The sequence below is a fragment of the Chroicocephalus ridibundus genome, chromosome 2 (assembly GCF_963924245.1).
Source record: "Chroicocephalus ridibundus chromosome 2, bChrRid1.1, whole genome shotgun sequence".
In the NCBI taxonomy this organism is placed as follows: domain Eukaryota; kingdom Metazoa; phylum Chordata; class Aves; order Charadriiformes; family Laridae; genus Chroicocephalus; species Chroicocephalus ridibundus.
The window spans coordinates 46,823,447-46,841,045 of record NC_086285.1 but is presented as its reverse complement, the minus strand read 5'-3'; the positions used below and the strand labels follow the sequence as shown (position 1 = coordinate 46,841,045).

Genomic DNA, 17,599 nt, shown 5'->3' with positions numbered 1-17,599 from the left:
CCATCTATGTTGTGGGTTGAGTAACATGCTGAATTGACATAAATGCATCTGAAACATTTGATTAATTTTTTTAAGAGCTTAAGTGAACTTTTTTCCCCCATGAAGTGTTGTTACTGTATGATTCTAGAGTAACTAGGTGAGAATGTAACAATATTAGTCTGTCTCAAGATTTAGTGCACCTTGTATGAATTTTGTTGCAGGTAGAAACGTGGTGAATGAGTTGAATTTTTTATTTTTCTTTCTGGAAGTCATTGTATAGATGTTATGTGTTATGTGCTGTGAACTCCCTTCCTTAACTAAAAGCTTAATTTTCAATGTCGTTTGAATGTCTCTGCCATCAATAAAAATCATCCTACCTACACAATAGTGAAGGAGGGCAATTTGCATGTTTATGTTGACTTCTACCCAAAAGCACATACTTGTGTGTGAAATATTTATATTCCCATGTGTATGACATAACCCTTCCAACTGCATCAGTTTTTTTCCTTTGGTCTTATTTAGGCCAGCTTTGAACTGTTTTGATACAGTTTTAGCTAAGGACTGGTTTTAGACCAAGAGCAGAATTTTAGTCTGTCCTACCACGTTCTGTGGAAAGTACCAGAGAAGACAGCATGTCAGGCTACAGTCTTCTGTTCGCAGAACAAGTTCAGCATTCACTTATTTTTCGACCTAGAGCTGCAGGATCTCCCTGAAAGATTAGACAGCTGTTAGTCTTCTGTAGCCTGCCTGCGGAGATGTTTTCCAAAACAGAAACTGCTGTTGTAGATCATAGGATTAATAGAATGAATGGTACAATGTCTACACAGTTCTGGAAAGCAGAGATGTAAATTTAAATGTTTAAATGCCATTCTCACTGCAGAAAGCCAGGAATTGTATTGACTATTGCTTCTTCTCAAGAAAAAACAATGAAAGTAGGTTTCTTTTATTGGCACATCTCCCACTTGTCTGATTTCTGATTTGATACAACTGCTGTAAAGGACAGCTATGGCAAGACCTCCACTAGAGAGAGGAAGAGTGTGCTTTTGTGATGATCAACAGGAATGTTAGGCTTTCTTTGGGAGCTCTTGTGAGGTGTTCCTGAAAATGGTAGTGAAAGGCAAATTTTTAAAAAAGTCACTTGATGAAACAAAAAAATCTGGAGGCAGAGACAGTCCTTTACATGCCTGTGGCTTACTTCTCAGTAGTCTTTAATACAAGATGGAGTCTACTATGGAAGAACTGGAACAAGGCTGTCTTTTCACTAGAGCTAATGACTTATTGTCGCGGGCAGAGTGATTAACTTCACTTGTAAGAGAGAAGTAGTGAAATATTTATTAACATGAAACAGTGGTTTAACAAAGTTAGTAGTGAATGCGACAGCATTTTACGAGTTTTGATGCCAGGGTACACTTGATTATTTACTGCATAGAGGCCAGAGTCAGACAAGCTGTCAGGGAGACCCCCCCCATCGAGTCACGAGGTTCAGAAAAGACCCCCTTGCTTTCTAAACTGCCTCTCGGAGAGGAGTCTAGGTGTGGCTGGATCCAATCCTAGTCTCAGACTTGGTCAACAGTTTATGTCTAAAGGATTATATATGTGCAATCAATCCTTTATATCCCTTAGCTAAAATTTCAAAGTTTAGCATGCTATTAGTCACTGAGAACCTGTTGCGGCAAAGAATTGCTCAACCTCAAGGAGCAGAACCTTAAGTGAGTGTCCCCACTCAAGGGGAGACCCTGGCGTGCAGCCCACTGCTGTGCAGGAGAGCTCAAAGGGCTCTTGGGCTGTTCACTATTTATAGAGTAAAATAATTGACCTATAGTCATATTCACAAGGGAACAAAATATCTAGGTCCCCACTCCAGACAGTGTGTTGTCTGTGTTGCCAGCCATCCCCCAAAGTTCAATTGCAACTCATAACAACTCCCGCAGATGGCCACGGCTTGAGCGGGAGCCGGGGGGGGAAACAGGGGAAAGGGGAGAGCACACTGCCACACTTATGCCTGCCTTAATCTCACTAATTGGTTGGTGGCCATACTGTGCAATTTATCACAGTTGCTTTTACTACAGTCACCTGTGCGCAATGGACTTGCCTTCTGATGGCTTCTCTTACAACAAAAGGACTGGATTTAAGCTGGTGTCCATGTGGGAAACAGCTACTTTGACCTCTCCTAAAATCCAGAATAAGAAAGCCTTCTAGAAAACTGGTAAAAAGGTCTAAGTGTGAGAGAGTTATCCTTCAAGAGCATCATGGAGATTTTTATTTTATAAGCCATTAAAAGTACAGCTTCTGTCTACTGAAAGAGAAGTCTTTTTGAGAGGCTAATGCTCCTCTTAGATAAAGGAGGAGATCTAATTTAAAACAGAAAAATACCTCTAAATGATGTGAATTCTTTGCAATTCTTAAAACCTGGTCTGTGAAAAATAACAACGTGACAATTCAGTAGCCAAATACTTAGCAGTATAAAATCTTTCTTGCTTGGAGAATGGCTTATTTAACTGAACATGCCTTTAGAGAACTATTGTTTTTTTCACAGAAGATTTTGGGAAGTTGTGATTTTTTTTTTTCAACCTAGAATGAAAGGTTACAATGGGAAAATAGACATAAATCTGTCTCGAATCATTTTGGCATTGGGGTCGTAGTAGTAGACCCGAGTAGACTTATCTCAGGACTTTAGATGTCTGAAGTGATGGAGTTTTCATAAATTATTTTTTAATGAATGCCTTACACTTTAAAAAAGTGGGAATTGGAAGAGAACTAAATCCTAGTTGTTTATGAAGAGCTAGGTGTTGGGTATTTAATGTGCATCATGGAAGTTTTTTCTTTAAATAATTTGTTTGCTGCTGAAGTATATAAATAGTATATGTTTGGGCTGTGCCCTTCCTTAGCTTGCTGCTTGTTCTAGAAGTCCACTATTTCTTGTTTGCTTTGTTTATATCATAGAAGGGTTTACTTAAATGTACCTTACTGGTCTTTGCCCTCTAGCTGCTGTTTTGATCCTGTCAGTCTCTGAATTATTTTATATACTCCTGGCAGGCCTGCTAATACAGCAAGGTGCAGTAGGCTGCTCCAGTGTACCACTGGGAAAGCTCAAAGTCCTGCTTGCTTGGGCTGGTCCCCACCAGCTGATGCTCACATGCAGGAAGGGACAACAAGAGCAAAGGAGGTGGTGCTGCCAAGAGACAGAGGGAAGGTGAAGGGATGAACACATCAATGAGCTGAGAGAAGTGCAGGCTCAAACTCTGGCACTCTTTATCCTGCCCTCAAGAACAGTTTTAAAGATCTTTTTTTCTTTTTGGTTTTGAAAGACCAGATTTTTTTATTTTTTTTTTAGCATTTCATTCTTTATATTTTAACTGCTCAGTCACTGGTTTTAGGGATCTGTGGTAGAGCCTTACTAACTCATTAGGTAAGGCTCTGGTTAAGAAGGCAGGGCTAAATGAAAAGGCAGAGCAAATTTATATCATGATTTACTTTTTCTGTGACCCTCGTCTCAATGTCAATGTGGGCAAATAACATTTTTATATAAGGTGACAACTAGAGACTTATGAGAATTGTTTATCTTTCTGTGTAAGCTGGGGCAAGTTTCTTTCTGCCTTTCTAAAGTATATAAGGGAGACATTGCTCCCATTGTAACCATTGGGTTTTTTTGTCTATTTTTGTGTGTAAGCTCTTTGGAGGAGGGACTAATACGTATATGTGAACAAACATATTTACAGCACTTGGCACGCTATGATCATGATCTTATAAGGGCATTCCTGAAATAGGAATACTAACTATAATTGCTCTTTAGTCAGTTGTTTAAAAACAAACAAAACCGAAACAAAGCCACAAAAAAACTCCAAACCAACACCAAAACCCCTTTCTTATTAAAATAGAATTTATTAGCATGTTGCTGTTTCATGCTATCTCAGTATTCAAACAAACTCAAGACAGTGCCTCCTTCTTTTATGTATAATGCTTACATATATCAATTGACAGATCATGATTTTGTTTGAACAGTGAAGAACAAAATGTACTACTTAAATGGTTGCAGTTTCTCTAACCTTCAGTAGCATTACAGATAAAGCAATGAAAGCATATACTTCTTTAAATAAAAGCCATAATTGGATAAGTAAAAGCATTGAAATTACCATGCCATTTTTCAAACTGCTGAAAAGTCAAAATATCTATAATTTTAAGTAATTTGTTCCAACTGCACATCCTTCTTAAAACTTATTTACAGTGTATGCTGTGTGTGTGTATGCATTCATATTGTGTCTTACTATGATGATCCAGTTAATGTAAACAAGATGTTTATCTTCTAAGCATAGATGTTTAAAATAGGTAACTAATCAAACTTCTCAACAATTTGACTGATAGACTAAAGCAGCAGTGATAAACAGAGAAACATAGAAAATAGTAGCCTTCTCTACAAAGATCATCTAAAAAGTGAATGATTCACAAAATATTTTTTAACGGTTTGTTCAAACAGTGGCATCTTAACCATGAAAAAGCAAGAATTACATTGCTAACTTAGTTGCTGTGGTAGGAATGGTGTGGCACGTCATCTGAAAGTTTGGTTGGTTTGTGATTTGTGGGTGTTCTGTAAGGTTTTGCAGAATACGTTATGGGTGCTATGTACTCTCTCTTCATAGAGGTAAAAGACTGTAAATACAGATGAACCTGTCATGATGGATACGTTTAAAGCATGTAAGTCAGTAGCTTGATTTTCTTCAGCTTTTACTGACAATAGTTAAGAAAAGTTGGTTAGAAGTTTCTTTATGGGTTCAGTTCTGTCTTTTTCAGAACCAATTATGTATCTTCTTTACTATTCCTCTATTAGGCATTTTGAATGCCTTCTTTACTATGGTTCATCCCCAAATCTTATTAAAAGGTTCTATCTTAGAAACAGGAACTTTTGCAAAACTAGTAATTAGAATACATAAATGCTGTATCATTCAAACTTGAGAAACTTCTCTCACATTTTATCAAAATTTGTACCTAATTCGTGTTAAATACTGCCAATACTGCAGGATTTAATGATCTAATTCCAGTGTACACCTTTCTAAATTATGCATTTTGAAACTCTAGGTCTTCTCATTTTGTAAGATTGTTTTTAATTATTCTGTTAAAAGACTGGCTTCTGATGAACCTGCATCCTAGTTTCTGAAATAGTCCATACACTAAGGTGAATATTTTCCGAGTTGGAAGAATAGAAGGGTCAATACAGACTGAATTTCTCTTAGTTGAATTTCCCATTTAAAAACAAAAGGCTGCTTTATGATAGGTAGAGATATCAGTACTTTTTAAAAAGTTATTCCTTAAACAAAAGTCCTTTGTGCTGAGGATGAATGATATTTTTCAGCCCGGTCTTTTCTAAGTTCAGTCCTTATTATTAAGTCATACTCTGGAAAAAAACCCCAACCAAACTCAAATAAAAAACATGTATACTTACTCTACTCTCAACAGTTTCAAGTGAATGAAAGCAAATTAGTCCCTAGGTTAGATGTTTCTCTGCAGAATTAAGAAATTGGTGCCCTCTGTGGAGGACTGCTATTTTGAGAGCTAAACAGGAAAATATAGAGTATAATAATGCAGGAAAGTCTGCTGTTGTGCTTAGGCAATAAAAATTCTTGTATACATGATTAAAAAATGAGACAAAAAGCACAAGAAAACAAATATGCTTGGAAACATTTGTCCTTGACTTTCTTAAAACTGTGCTTTTAATAGGTATAATAATTTTTCTGTTGTACTGAATGATAAATGTAATGATAACTACTTTTGATATATAATTTAATGTTGCTGTTGAAAAATGAAACAGTATTATGTTTAGAATTAATATTTAAACTCCTGAGAAGATCCCACATAATAATTTAACTTTTTATTTACATATGCTCTTCCCAGTTGTAATCTTTAGTATTTTGTGCTCTGACTTTTTTGTCATTGATTGGTTTTCCCCTTTTTTCTTTGTCATTGCTACCTCTATTTCTGCAGGAACAAGTAGGCTATCGGTAAGTATTTCAACAAAATCAGATTTTACAAAGTTTTGCCATAGTGAGGACTTCTTTTTTTTTTACCCTCACTTACTTTGGTAAAAACTTTGTAGACAACAGACCAATTGTCTGTAAATGCTGTGCTTTCTCAGGTCTCCATTATCGCCTTGTTTGTGTAGTAGAATAATAGTTTTGAGATTCTCCGAGAGACTTTGTCTTCTGCATGCTTTCAAGCAGCATCACTATCTGTGCTGTCTTCTAAGATGCTGCCTTTTCCTGGGGCTTGCTCCTTTGTTCCTGTCTGCTGCGTTTCAAGTGCAGTGTTTACTTTGTCTCTCCCATTTCTTTTTTTCATAAGACCTCGTATGCATTTTGGCCAGTTTGCTCAGAAGACTTCTCTGCGTCCGACAAGATGCTCTGTTTCACGTGTTCGGTTTAGTCATCCTTGTCAACCATTATTCAGCCATTTCCACATCATACCTCTTCCCTTTTAGCTATCATTAAATATACTCTCAGCATGGTATAGCTACCCTCTCCTCTCTATTATCATGCTTCATGTAATTTTAATCAGATTTGTTGCATTGTACAGTACAAGTTTTCAAGATATTTATGTCTGTGCATTTCAAAAAGTAGGATTTCATTCTTCTGATCTTGGAGCAGCTCTTCCTATACTTCCTTTTAAATGATGTGATTTCTAATGGAAACTTCTTCTTCAGCCCTTGTGTATTTTTGAAAGTAGTGACTTGACATTGGCAGTGTGAAGAAGGGGAGGAGAGTGTAGACAAACTGGTTCCTTGTATGTAAAAATATGTAGTTGTCTTGCCAAGTTACTCAGTTACTCCAGAAGAGCTTAACTCTGGCAGTAGAGCACTGTTATCCTGTCTGTCTTCCCCAACTTTCATGTGAAATGATGAGTGGAAAGACAGTTTTCGGGTGTTTGAGGAAAATAAGTGCTCCAGGCAATGAGAGAAAATTGAGGGAGTAGGAAAATTAAGGAAGAAATTAAAAAATAATCATTTATAGGTTCAGGAGAACTAGGAAAGAGAGAATTCTTCCTCCTTAAACTGTGATAGGTGAGTTAAAAAAGCAATGGGAATCTGTAATATCTACAAAGTAAGAGTTTTAAGGCATTTGTTTGCATAAAGTTTTCAAACCTCCGACCTGATTTGCAGTGAGTTATTTGTCATCATCTGGTAATGTGAGAACTAAGCTGGTTTGACAGGTTATTCCCGTTTGCCATGTGTCAATAAAATACATTTATGCCCCAAACTGTTGACCATGCTTTCTGGCTACTTACATCCTGAATAAGATAGTGGATTGGGCCCCAAAATGTGTCCAGCCTGGCTTAACTGCATATCCAGAAAACTTTGTTATCCTCTACACGTGTCCAAAAGATATCTCCAAAGTGGCAAGAACCTCACTTATGTACAGAAGCTTCTGAAATGGTGATGGGCTAATTTCGTCCCATACTACTGGTGTTACTCTGCCACTGTGGTTAGATGGGGACCTTGCATTATGTCTGCTTGCCAGAGATCTGATGATGAGTAAACATCAAAGGTAGGAAAAGTTTCTTTCGTTTGCTGCCCTTGATTCAGACTCTGGGAGTCGTCATATTCCTGTATGAAAGAGAGAAAGGATGTTTCTTTGGGTTCTTTTCCCTGTCCCCCTCCCTTGGGAAAGACGCAATGGAAATTAATAATATTCTTCCAGGGAAAGGGTTGTGGATAAGCAGAGTTTTTGGTCCCTGATTTAAAGTATATTTCTCAAACATAGTAAGCCAAAATCTAAAATAATTTGGATTTACACTGTATGTGGAACCTTTTTTACATGAAAACTGAGGGTTGCTCTTACCTTTAAATCTACCAAATGCAACTCCCAACATAAGTTTATGTTCACACTTGTCTGTCTCTCTTCAGCTGCTTCTGTTCCATTGAGAAACTTGTGGCATGGATCTGTGCTAGGGGGTGTGACATGTCTGCAATGCAGTTAATAAGGAGTAAGTTAAAGAGTGAGTTAATAGCTTACAAGTCACTTAAAATACTGTTCTTGTTACTGTGCTTGTCAAGTTGAAAGCACATAGGCCCTCTAGGAGTTTGGATGAAGGAGGTTTGAGCAGTCTCTCATCTACCTTGACTACAGATCCCTATGGATGATGGGATGGGGAGGTAACACATACCTACCCACACACACACACACGTCGAGCTAAGAAGATCATTCTTCCTCTCTTGGGTGTTTGCATCAGTCTCAAATACCATTTTTGAAATGCTGTTTCTCTATTAACAGTTGTTCTTATTTTTGTGATATCAATCTTTCCACAGGCCTTTCCCATCTGTAATTTCATCCTCTGTTTTGCAAGATATTTTAGCATGGGGCTTTTTTCTCTCTTTTAATGTTTGTATTTGTTGTTCTTCAGTTTCTAAAAATGTGCAGCCCAATTATAATCATCATTACATGTTACTTTTACATTGGTATTAGACACCTAAAGTTGTGCAGTTGATAAAGGCCTTATATGTGCCATGTTCAACTTCTCTTCTTCATTCTGTAGTCCATTGTTTTTCAGTGATTACTACTGAAGATCTCACTTTCACAATTACCAAGATGAAGGGAGCTAAAGAAGTTATGTAGAAAGACTCTATTTCAGAAGTTCTTGCTTAGGAGATGACGTATTCTCCAAACATATCTTCTCTACTTATTCCGTGAGTTCCTTAACTAAAATAAGTTTCAGGTTTGTTTTTTATTCCACATTTTATATATCCCCCCTTTCCCACTGAGTGCTGTGGGAGCTTTAAATCAGAAAATACAACAGAAAATCCCTTGTTTCCCTCAAGGAATTCACAAGTGTGCTTTACTGCAGTTTTATGGCACAAAAGGGGACAAGAAAACCCCTCTAGATTACAAGCACAAAATCAGTAGGTGCTGAGAAGAAGAAATTATCTGTGCTTATCCTGGTTCAGTTTTCTAGAAAAGACAGAGTTTGGAACTTTGGTATTGTGTTCCTTATTTCAATTTAGTTTCGTATTCTCTCCCAAGTTGAGGGGAGTATTCTTTATTTCCTTTCATCTCCAGAAGTCTTTCCAGATGGTGCTGTGTTCTCTCAGCTTAGGCCGTTGACAGCATAAGGAAGGATGGAAACTAGAGAACTAGATGTATCTTTTCACCGAGACACTTTCTCCCGTAATAAAAAAACTTCTGTACATAAAATGGCAAAATTTCTCTGAGTAGCCACTTGAGAGTTACAGCACCTAGAAATTCTCTTGTAGAGGCTTCCCGGGGAATTGGTAATGCTCTTTTGTCTTTTACCTTCTAGCTCAAAGACATTTTAAAAATGTCAGTTCTCTATTCTTGGATTTAGTGTGAAATAATCTTCATATTCTCTTTGATGGTAAGGGTAAAGTTGCCAGGTAAGATGTTAGCTGTGTTAAAGCAATATGCTTTCATGTACAAAGCTTCATGGTTTTGAGCTTAAGGAATTACCCATTCTGTCTTTCCATTTCAGCTGTCTGAGGAGAAGAGAGAATTCTGTGGCCACGTAACTCTGGTAGATCATGTAGTCTGTACTGGAGCTTTTTTTTTTTCCCCTTCTTTAAGTTTTACAAATTAGGTTGCAGAAACAGGGAGTGACAGAAGTTTGACTTGACCAGGACTGTTGTTACTTCACTGAGAATCTGAATTATTTCCATCTATTTTTCTGCTGTTCTTAGAGTCTCACTTCATAGTCCTCTAAACAGCTGAATATAAAAGGAAGAAGTGTAAGAAATAGAGGCATTATGCTTGACTTTAATAAAATGTTTATGCTATTCTGCTTTATATTCTCGTTAGCAAACTTAGAAAATATGGTCTAGGTGAAAAAGTAGGTGGATGCTGAAATAGTTGGAAGAAAATTCTGTAGCTGCTGTAGGAGAGCAATTCAGATATTATAGTGGTCTACTTCGGGTCTGTTTTCAATCATCCTTTTTTGGGTGGGCACTTTAAAAAGGAAAAACTTGTAAGATCTGAAAGCACGACAGAGGGCAAAATTTGAGTTCATAATTTTCTTTTAACATGTTAGAAAAGTGTTCATAGTTGACTAAAAAGGACAAATGAGAATTACTGATTGTGAGGAAAAAGAAAACATACCACTACAAAATGGGACCTGGCTAGTAATAGTTCTGCTGAAGATTTAGGGATTGTTATGGGTCACGAGAGGAAAGGGCCAATAATCTGTTGGTTTGTTTTAAATGTACATACCTATATATACACACATAAAGGAGATATCTCTATGTATAGATCGGTCTATATATAGATATTCAACACCTGGTGTAACAGAACGATGTGATAGGTAACTAATAATTTCTGCTTAGGACTTGCGAAGTCTTAGCCTGAAAGCTCTGCCCAGTTCTTGGCAATGCATTATGTTAAAGTTGGAGACAGTCCAGAGGACAGCAATACGAATAAAAGGTTTAGGCATCAGGGCCTGTGAGGAAAGATTAGAGTAACTTGGTTTTTTTTTCGGGCTAGGCAAAAAAGACGAAGGGCACACATTTTCCAGTGTGAACATGTTTTTTATAGTGAGGACAGTTACCAAGTGTTTTCCATGTCTACTGGACACATAAAAAGTAATCAATGTTTTTTGTAAGGGAAGATTGTTCTAACTCTCTAGGAATAGCTGATCAACATTGTAGGTTTTCTAGGATGGATGAAAATCTTTCACTAGTGGATTTTTAAGGGCAGATTAAATCCTCTAAGTACACTTAACCCAGTTTTCCAGTATGGAATAGACTCGGTGACCCCTTGAGGTCCTTTCTAGCATGTTTCTCTGATTATGTGAGGTCTTTTCTGTTTTTTAGGGGGGGGGATTTGTTTTGTTTTGTTTTAACATCATTATGCAGGCTTTATTTGTGTGACCGTAATCTTGCATACCATCGTATTGACTGGATGCTGTCCTTCCAGATTGTCTATACTTAGTTTTCTAAGTACTGAAGAACAAGTGCAAGTACGTAAGTAACATTTGTCAGACTTGTTACTGTCAAATACATTTTACAAAATCTGCACATGCAAGCCTTTCTCTTTGCTTATGACTTCTTCACAAGTAAACTAAGATGGATTTATCCATCTTGGTTGGAAACACAAGCATACAAAAATTTAAAATACTAATATGTTAGTTACTTATTTTTACAACAACAGCTAATATGACTATACTTTTAGTTTGGTTTTGGCCATATTCTAGTTCAAACTTTTTCTGCCAAAAGTGTACTCTGATCGGGCTGAGGCAGTCATTTGTGTTGGTGCATCGTGCTTATTTCTTTCTACTACTGTTCAATATTGTCCAAAAGGACCATCCGTTCTTCTGTGCAATTTTAATACCTCTTTAAGGTGTTTCCTCAATGTGCAATTCTGTGACACTCTGCACTGTATTATCTGGAAGCTCATAGCTCTTTTTTTTTCCCCTGCCACAAAGTAGATATTCCAGGATGAGTGCCAACGTGATTTTGCAAAAATTATAGAGGTTCAGGAGTTTGTTATTTGTTGGATGTTTTCATTTGCTTCTCTATAGAACAAACCACAAGTTAAACAGTCTGATGTTTCTAAAGCAAGGCAAACACAGTAAGATATCTATAAAAGCTTGAAATTGGTGTGGATAGAGTGAGTGGCCACCCATCATCCTGTCCCTGTGGATAGTTTCCAAGCCTGCTAGAGATGAAAGCTATGAGTTTTGTAGATGGATGTGAGAGAAGATGGTATTTCTTGGCTAACTGGGGGGGTTCATTTACAAAAGACAGCGAGTCTGAAGGAAGTGATACATTCAAGAGAGAATGAGAGAGAGAATTTACCTCTGAATATTTAAGTCCTGCTACTTACGCAGGTTTGGTTATTTCAGACTTTCTGGGAGACCTTGGGATTTTCTAGTAGCTTTACTGCAACTTTCTGTTCTGTCTCTTTTCTTGTAACTGTACTATTTTCCAGGATTGTGGGTTTAGGTAATGTGTTACTTTCAGTATTGTACCTCAGGGCTGTGAAACTAGATGATGGGAGCTTGTAAGAATTTGTCTCCCTGCCTCTTAAGCATGCGCTTGGACAAGTCAGCTGGAGGCATGCGCTTGCACAGTTTTGGTGCTCAGTTCTTTCCTGCTGTATAGGAAGAGAATGGGGCGAGAGGTGGTTCTTCCGCTGTCTTAGGTTGCATGGAGGCAATGTTCTCTCTACTATGGGAGAAGGACGGCCAGCTTTGCAGTGATATGCTGACAAACAGTGACAGTCCTAATACCAAGGTAAATAGTTCCTCATCTTGGATGAGGATAAGGGATGCTGTGAACACCTTCAAAAGAACTGAATTTTCACCTAGAACTAAACGTTGTAGAATCATAGAATAGTTTGGGTTGGAAGGGATCTTTAAAGGTCATCTAGTTCAGCCCCCCTGCAATAAGCAGGGACATCTTCAACTAGATCAGGTTGCTCAGAACCCTGTCCAACCTGACTTTGAATGTTTCCAGGGATGGGGCCTCCACCACCTCTCTTGGGCAACCTGTGACAGTGTTTCACCACCCTCGTCGTTGTCTCTTGTGCTCTCCTTGTAAAGAGAGCAAGAAAGTAGTTAGTTTCATAGTTTTTAGAGGACGCTTCACCTGATGCCACCTCATCTGATGATTCTGTTGTCTAAAAGTCTGGGAATCCATTGTTTATCTGCAAAACTCAGTAAAACAAGTCACGTAGAGATAAAGTTATTTTTGACCTTTTGCTGATTGTTAAAGTCATGTGAGACTTTCTTAAAGTTATCAGAGTTGTTCCTTGACACCGGTGGTAAAAACAAACATAGGCTATAAATGTTGTTAGCCTGCTGGGAAGAACAATAGAGCCTTTGTTCTTACAGAGTACTTAATTGTAAACTGGGTCATGAAACTGTTACCTTCTGATTTGAGGAAAGGTGGGAAAATAGCAGCTTTTTTCAAGGACCTTTAAGTGGCTTGTGTGCAGTGTTGATTGTTCACTTATTCATATTTTTCAAATACAGTTAAAAATAAAGTAAATATGTGTCTACAGACAAAATACTTTGTTCTTTGGGGTTACTAAAGGAGTTGTAAATGGTAATTTCCTTCACACAAAACACTTTGTATCTCTTGGGGAAGATGGCTAAATCCAGGAGCTGAAGAACGTTGTGAAGGAATGAGAAGTGGGATTTCAGCTGTGTTTGAGAAATGTTTCAGCAGGTGTTATGAGCTCAAGGCACTTTTTCAGCTGTAATGGTAGTCACTGGAAAAACATCCTTTTCCACAAAGACACCTTTATGGTCCATAAGGCTTAGTTAATTGTAGTGTCCTTACTGCTTGGGTTCTTTAGTGTTCTGTTGAGTGCTGAGTGGAGCTGTAGCAGTCAGATATCCCAGACTTGCTGTATCAGGAAGAAACTTGTAGTTGCTTAACTGTTACCTCCAGATACCCCTTGACACTGGACAAAGCACAAGATACTTTATTGTTAAAATGTGGACTGTTACTAGGTTTAGGGGCAGGCATATGGTAGTATAACCACATTCAGCTGAATATTCTAGGTGGATAACCAGAAAGATTTTTCACAGTTGTCCATCTATAAGTATGGTTTTAAGGTAAAAGCATTATTATTATTATTATTATTATTATTATTATTATTATTATTATTATTAACCCAAACTCTCCGTACTATTTCATTTGTATTTAAGTATTCCCTCCAAGCATTCCTGGGATATGTACCTTCTTAATAACACTGTTAACTTTAGCAATAGTTCTAAAGACCTATTGATGGTTTTCTCTGCCCCCTGTCACTCCCAATTAGATGTGCTGATGACCCTAGGCAAGAAGCTGAGAAGGGTCCTGTCCAGAAAGCAAAGGGAACCTGTTAATGCCTGTCCTGGTGCTTAACTAGCCATGAACATAATTGTTAACTTGCTGTAATGCAAACACTCCCTTCTGGCACAGCAAGACTCAGTCTGCAGCGTATAAGGAAGTTATATGCTTTTCACATGAAAATATGTTGTCAGTTATGCCTTATAGAAGCATATAAATGAGAATAATGCATGGGTCTTAGTAGGTTTTAACTAGACTTAAGAGTCATCAGCTGCCTTAGGCTGATAAAGTTTGAGAGAAAATTTACCGTGGGTCAGTTTTTGAAGAAAACTGTAACAAAACAGTTATGGGTGGTTTGGGGTGTTTGGAGGACTGAGATGCTAATTTCAGTTTTAGTCGTGTTGAGATACAGCCTGGGGGAAGGAGGTTACACAGTGGCTGAAGCGTCACTGACAAAGCTTTCTACAAGTAAATTAATCCTTTCAACTTGTTTCTTCCAAAAGATGTGTTTGGCTATTTTATGTTTATTAACCTGTGGTTGTAACTGTTGTTTGTAAAGATACGGGTTGGGGGAGGATGATTAAAAATTAGGAGAGAAGAGCAATATTTAAACTGAAGTGTGAGATTGACACAAGAAGAAATAGATATGAACTGCTTATGACTAAAATGGGAAGAATAAGAACTGTACTTTATCTCAGGAAGTGGTTTCCAGTACATGCTCAGCTGCTGCTCAGAGTTTTCTCACGGGTGTTACCAGTTGCCTGGTTTGACTTGCTTCCTATCAGCTGCACTAAAAAAATAAAAATCATTGTCTTCGTAAATGAGGTGCATTATTTCTACCAAGTGCTAATGCTTCAGGTTAGTTACTTGATCTACATCTGGATAATAATTAACAGTAAAGATCAAAATTCTCCCGCATCAGTAACTCGAAAGTGCAGCATCAAGTTGCTTGTCATCCTTGACTGACTCGGTTCATTGTGGACTCACAAGGTTAGACGTACAAAAGCAAGGGGCAACAAAGTAAAACATGTGGGAGGAGGGCCAGATGTGGATATTGGTGGAAGGTGCAGTGGCCGTTTATACATGCCTACATCATTACTTTTCAACAGCATCAAAGAAGAAGTTGGTCCTTTGCACTGAGCATGGATTTAGATATTTTTGCTGTATGTTGTCCTGTAGGACAACTCCTTAACAGCTGTTCTGCATCAAGATCCCTGTTGGTGGCTTTTTGTCTCTCACTTGCGTGTTAATTATTCAGCAGATCAAAATCGGTCAGACTTTTCCCAGACTGTGGACCGTAAAATTTGTCCAACCAATTTTTTCCTTTAACTGGAAGATTGTTGTCTTTGGTAATGACATAAATTAAAGTATTAGCAGTTTTGTCATGGACTATTATGCAGTTGCATCACAATCCAGACTGTCTTAATTATTCTTTACCCCATATTGCCTCAGGCTGTGACATCACAAGCTAAACAAGGTCATGCTTGGCTAGGATGAGAGAAGTCAAGCAAATTCAGTGCTACAGGAAACATTAGTGATTCAGTAGGTGAGGTGACACTCCTGAGTTAATGTTTTCCCTGTGCTCCAGACTGGTAAAAGATGCTGCAGCTAGCACGATGAGATGTAATCCTAAGATACTTGGTTAAAGTTTCAATGGTATTCTTAGCAAAAGTGCAGATGTTAATTCAGGGCTCCTGCCCAAGTTCAGATTTTAATGGCTATGTTCTCTATACATTTCCAATTTCTGTTTTAGTAGAGTCACGCTATCCTTTTGCACTTGTCTTAAACGGTTTTTAGAGTTGTTGGGAAACTTTGCGTTGCAGAGGTGCTGACATCTTTGCAATTGGCAACAGGTCAGTTTGCAGAAACAACGGTCCATTTTGAGAACTTTTGAAATCGAGGGAATTATATTTATGTAAGAAATGTCAAGTCAAAACTGAAAAGCTGCCAGATATATGTGCAGAATAATTTTTTGCCTTGAATATACATATTTGCAATGTGGTTGAGTGTACTCACACTTACATGTTTTTATTTTCTATAGGATTCAAGTGCCCTGTATGTTCAAAATTTGTATCTTCTGATGAAATGGATTTACATCTTGTGATGTGTTTGACAAAACCGAGGATAACCTACAATGGTAAGAAAGAAGTAAGCTGATAATTATTCATTTATTTTAAACATTAGAGTGATAATAATGCTTTATTTATAAGATACTCTGGCAACTAATTCAGTGGACTCAGAAATAGTGTATGTTTTTTACTTGTAGTTTATTTTTTCGACATCATTCCTAAGAACTTGGTCTTTTTTATACTGCATGCCAATATAATTTACACTGTTGACTTTTTCTGCAAATATAAAATTATTCTTATTTGAGTGCGTCCCATTTTTTGACCATGGGATCAGATATTGGTCAGTGTGCGTTTAGTGTCCACTTGAGAAATGTGTAGCTTAAATGTCCTCTCATTTAATGACATCAAATGGTGAGTCAGGTCAATCAAGCATTCTTCTGGGGACGTTATTAAGGACTGTTACCTGACACATTGCATTTGCACCTTAATCAAGAAAATGACCCTTTCTTGAATGAGCTGAAGAACTTTCTCCTCCTTCAGCTGATTGCATATGTGATACTTCATAAGGTCTGGTAGGATTGTATGTTTTTGTGATTTTAGTGAGACTTGCCAACATCAAATGAATCACTTGTGGTAGGTCTGCGTTTTCCCTACTGCTAAGCTCTCCTCCAAGGCAACCTTTGATGCAAGGCAAATAGGACTTTTGCCACTGTTGGGATCAAAGCTTTTTGTTACTGTGGCTTAGGCTGACACTCAGCTCTATGGCAAGCACACAAAAAGGTTTTAGAAAATCTTACTGAAATCTTAGCACCTGCTTTGGCACAGCTGCCCTACCATCATGAAATCTTACAGTGAATGAGCTTATTGCTCAACTGTCATCAGATGTGGAATATGTGAGAACAAAACGCAATTAGAAAGAAATTATAGAGGAGAGGGAGTCAGACTCTTTTTTGAGGTGCACAGCAAAAAGTTCAGAGTCAGTGGTCATGAGCTGCATTAGGGAAAAACCTGATTCAACGTAAGGTAGGAATGCATCGTAATGAGGGTGGTCAAACACAGTGGCAGACACCTGAAGAGGCTGTGCAACGTCCATCCTTGGAGATTATCAGAAATTGACTGGACAAGGCCCTGAGCAACTTAGACTAAGTTGCTTTGAGTGAGGGGCTGGACCAGAAGACCTCCAGAGGTCCCTTCCAGCATAAGTTATTTATTGTTTAAATAACCTGCAGTGTTATAGGCTCTTTGACCCGCCTGGCTCCCTTGCTGTTATGGTATCTGACACTGGATTTTTTTTTTTATTGGATCAAGTCTTGAAGGATGGTTGGGCCTACCTTATTCTTTGTCTGGATAGCAATAAGGCTTGGCCTTAATTGGAAAAATAATTTGAATTCATATACTTACAGTTCTGAAATCTATTTCAAAGCACAGCACTCAGGAAAAGTAAATACATTTTTTTCTCCTGGTGTTGCCACACATATATTTGAGAAGGTTGACTTCATCTAACAGAAGGGTCTTTGTTTCTCTTTGTTTCGCCTTTTGTAAATTAGAACTAAGCATTTTCCAAGAAAGGTTGTTAGAAAACTGTCTACTGAGGGATGTTGAACATTAGGGAGAAGCAAACTAGTCGCTTCAGTTAGGGACGGATAATGCACTTGGGATCAGTCAGTGTGCAGTGGGAGGAGGCGAGCTGGCAGAGAGCAAGCTCTGGCAGTAATCCAACTGATGGGATGTGCACAAATTATGAGCTGACTGACTGAAATCCTTTGCCCCTGCTGCTTCCTAC

General features: G+C 37.9%; 1 protein-coding gene across 2 annotated transcripts in view; it reads left to right on the top strand.

Moving 5' to 3' along the window:
- Positions 1-17,599, top strand: part of ZNRF2 (zinc and ring finger 2) — a 61,498-nt gene that overhangs the window by 18,072 nt on the left and 25,827 nt on the right. For both annotated transcript variants that reach the window (XR_010069874.1, XM_063325277.1), the window contains exon 2: positions 15,789-15,884. Coding sequence is in view for 1 of the 2 variants with exons in the window: in XM_063325277.1 (XP_063181347.1) it covers positions 15,789-15,884 (96 nt within the window). In the remaining variant the exon portion in view is untranslated. The remainder of the gene's footprint in view (positions 1-15,788; positions 15,885-17,599) is intronic.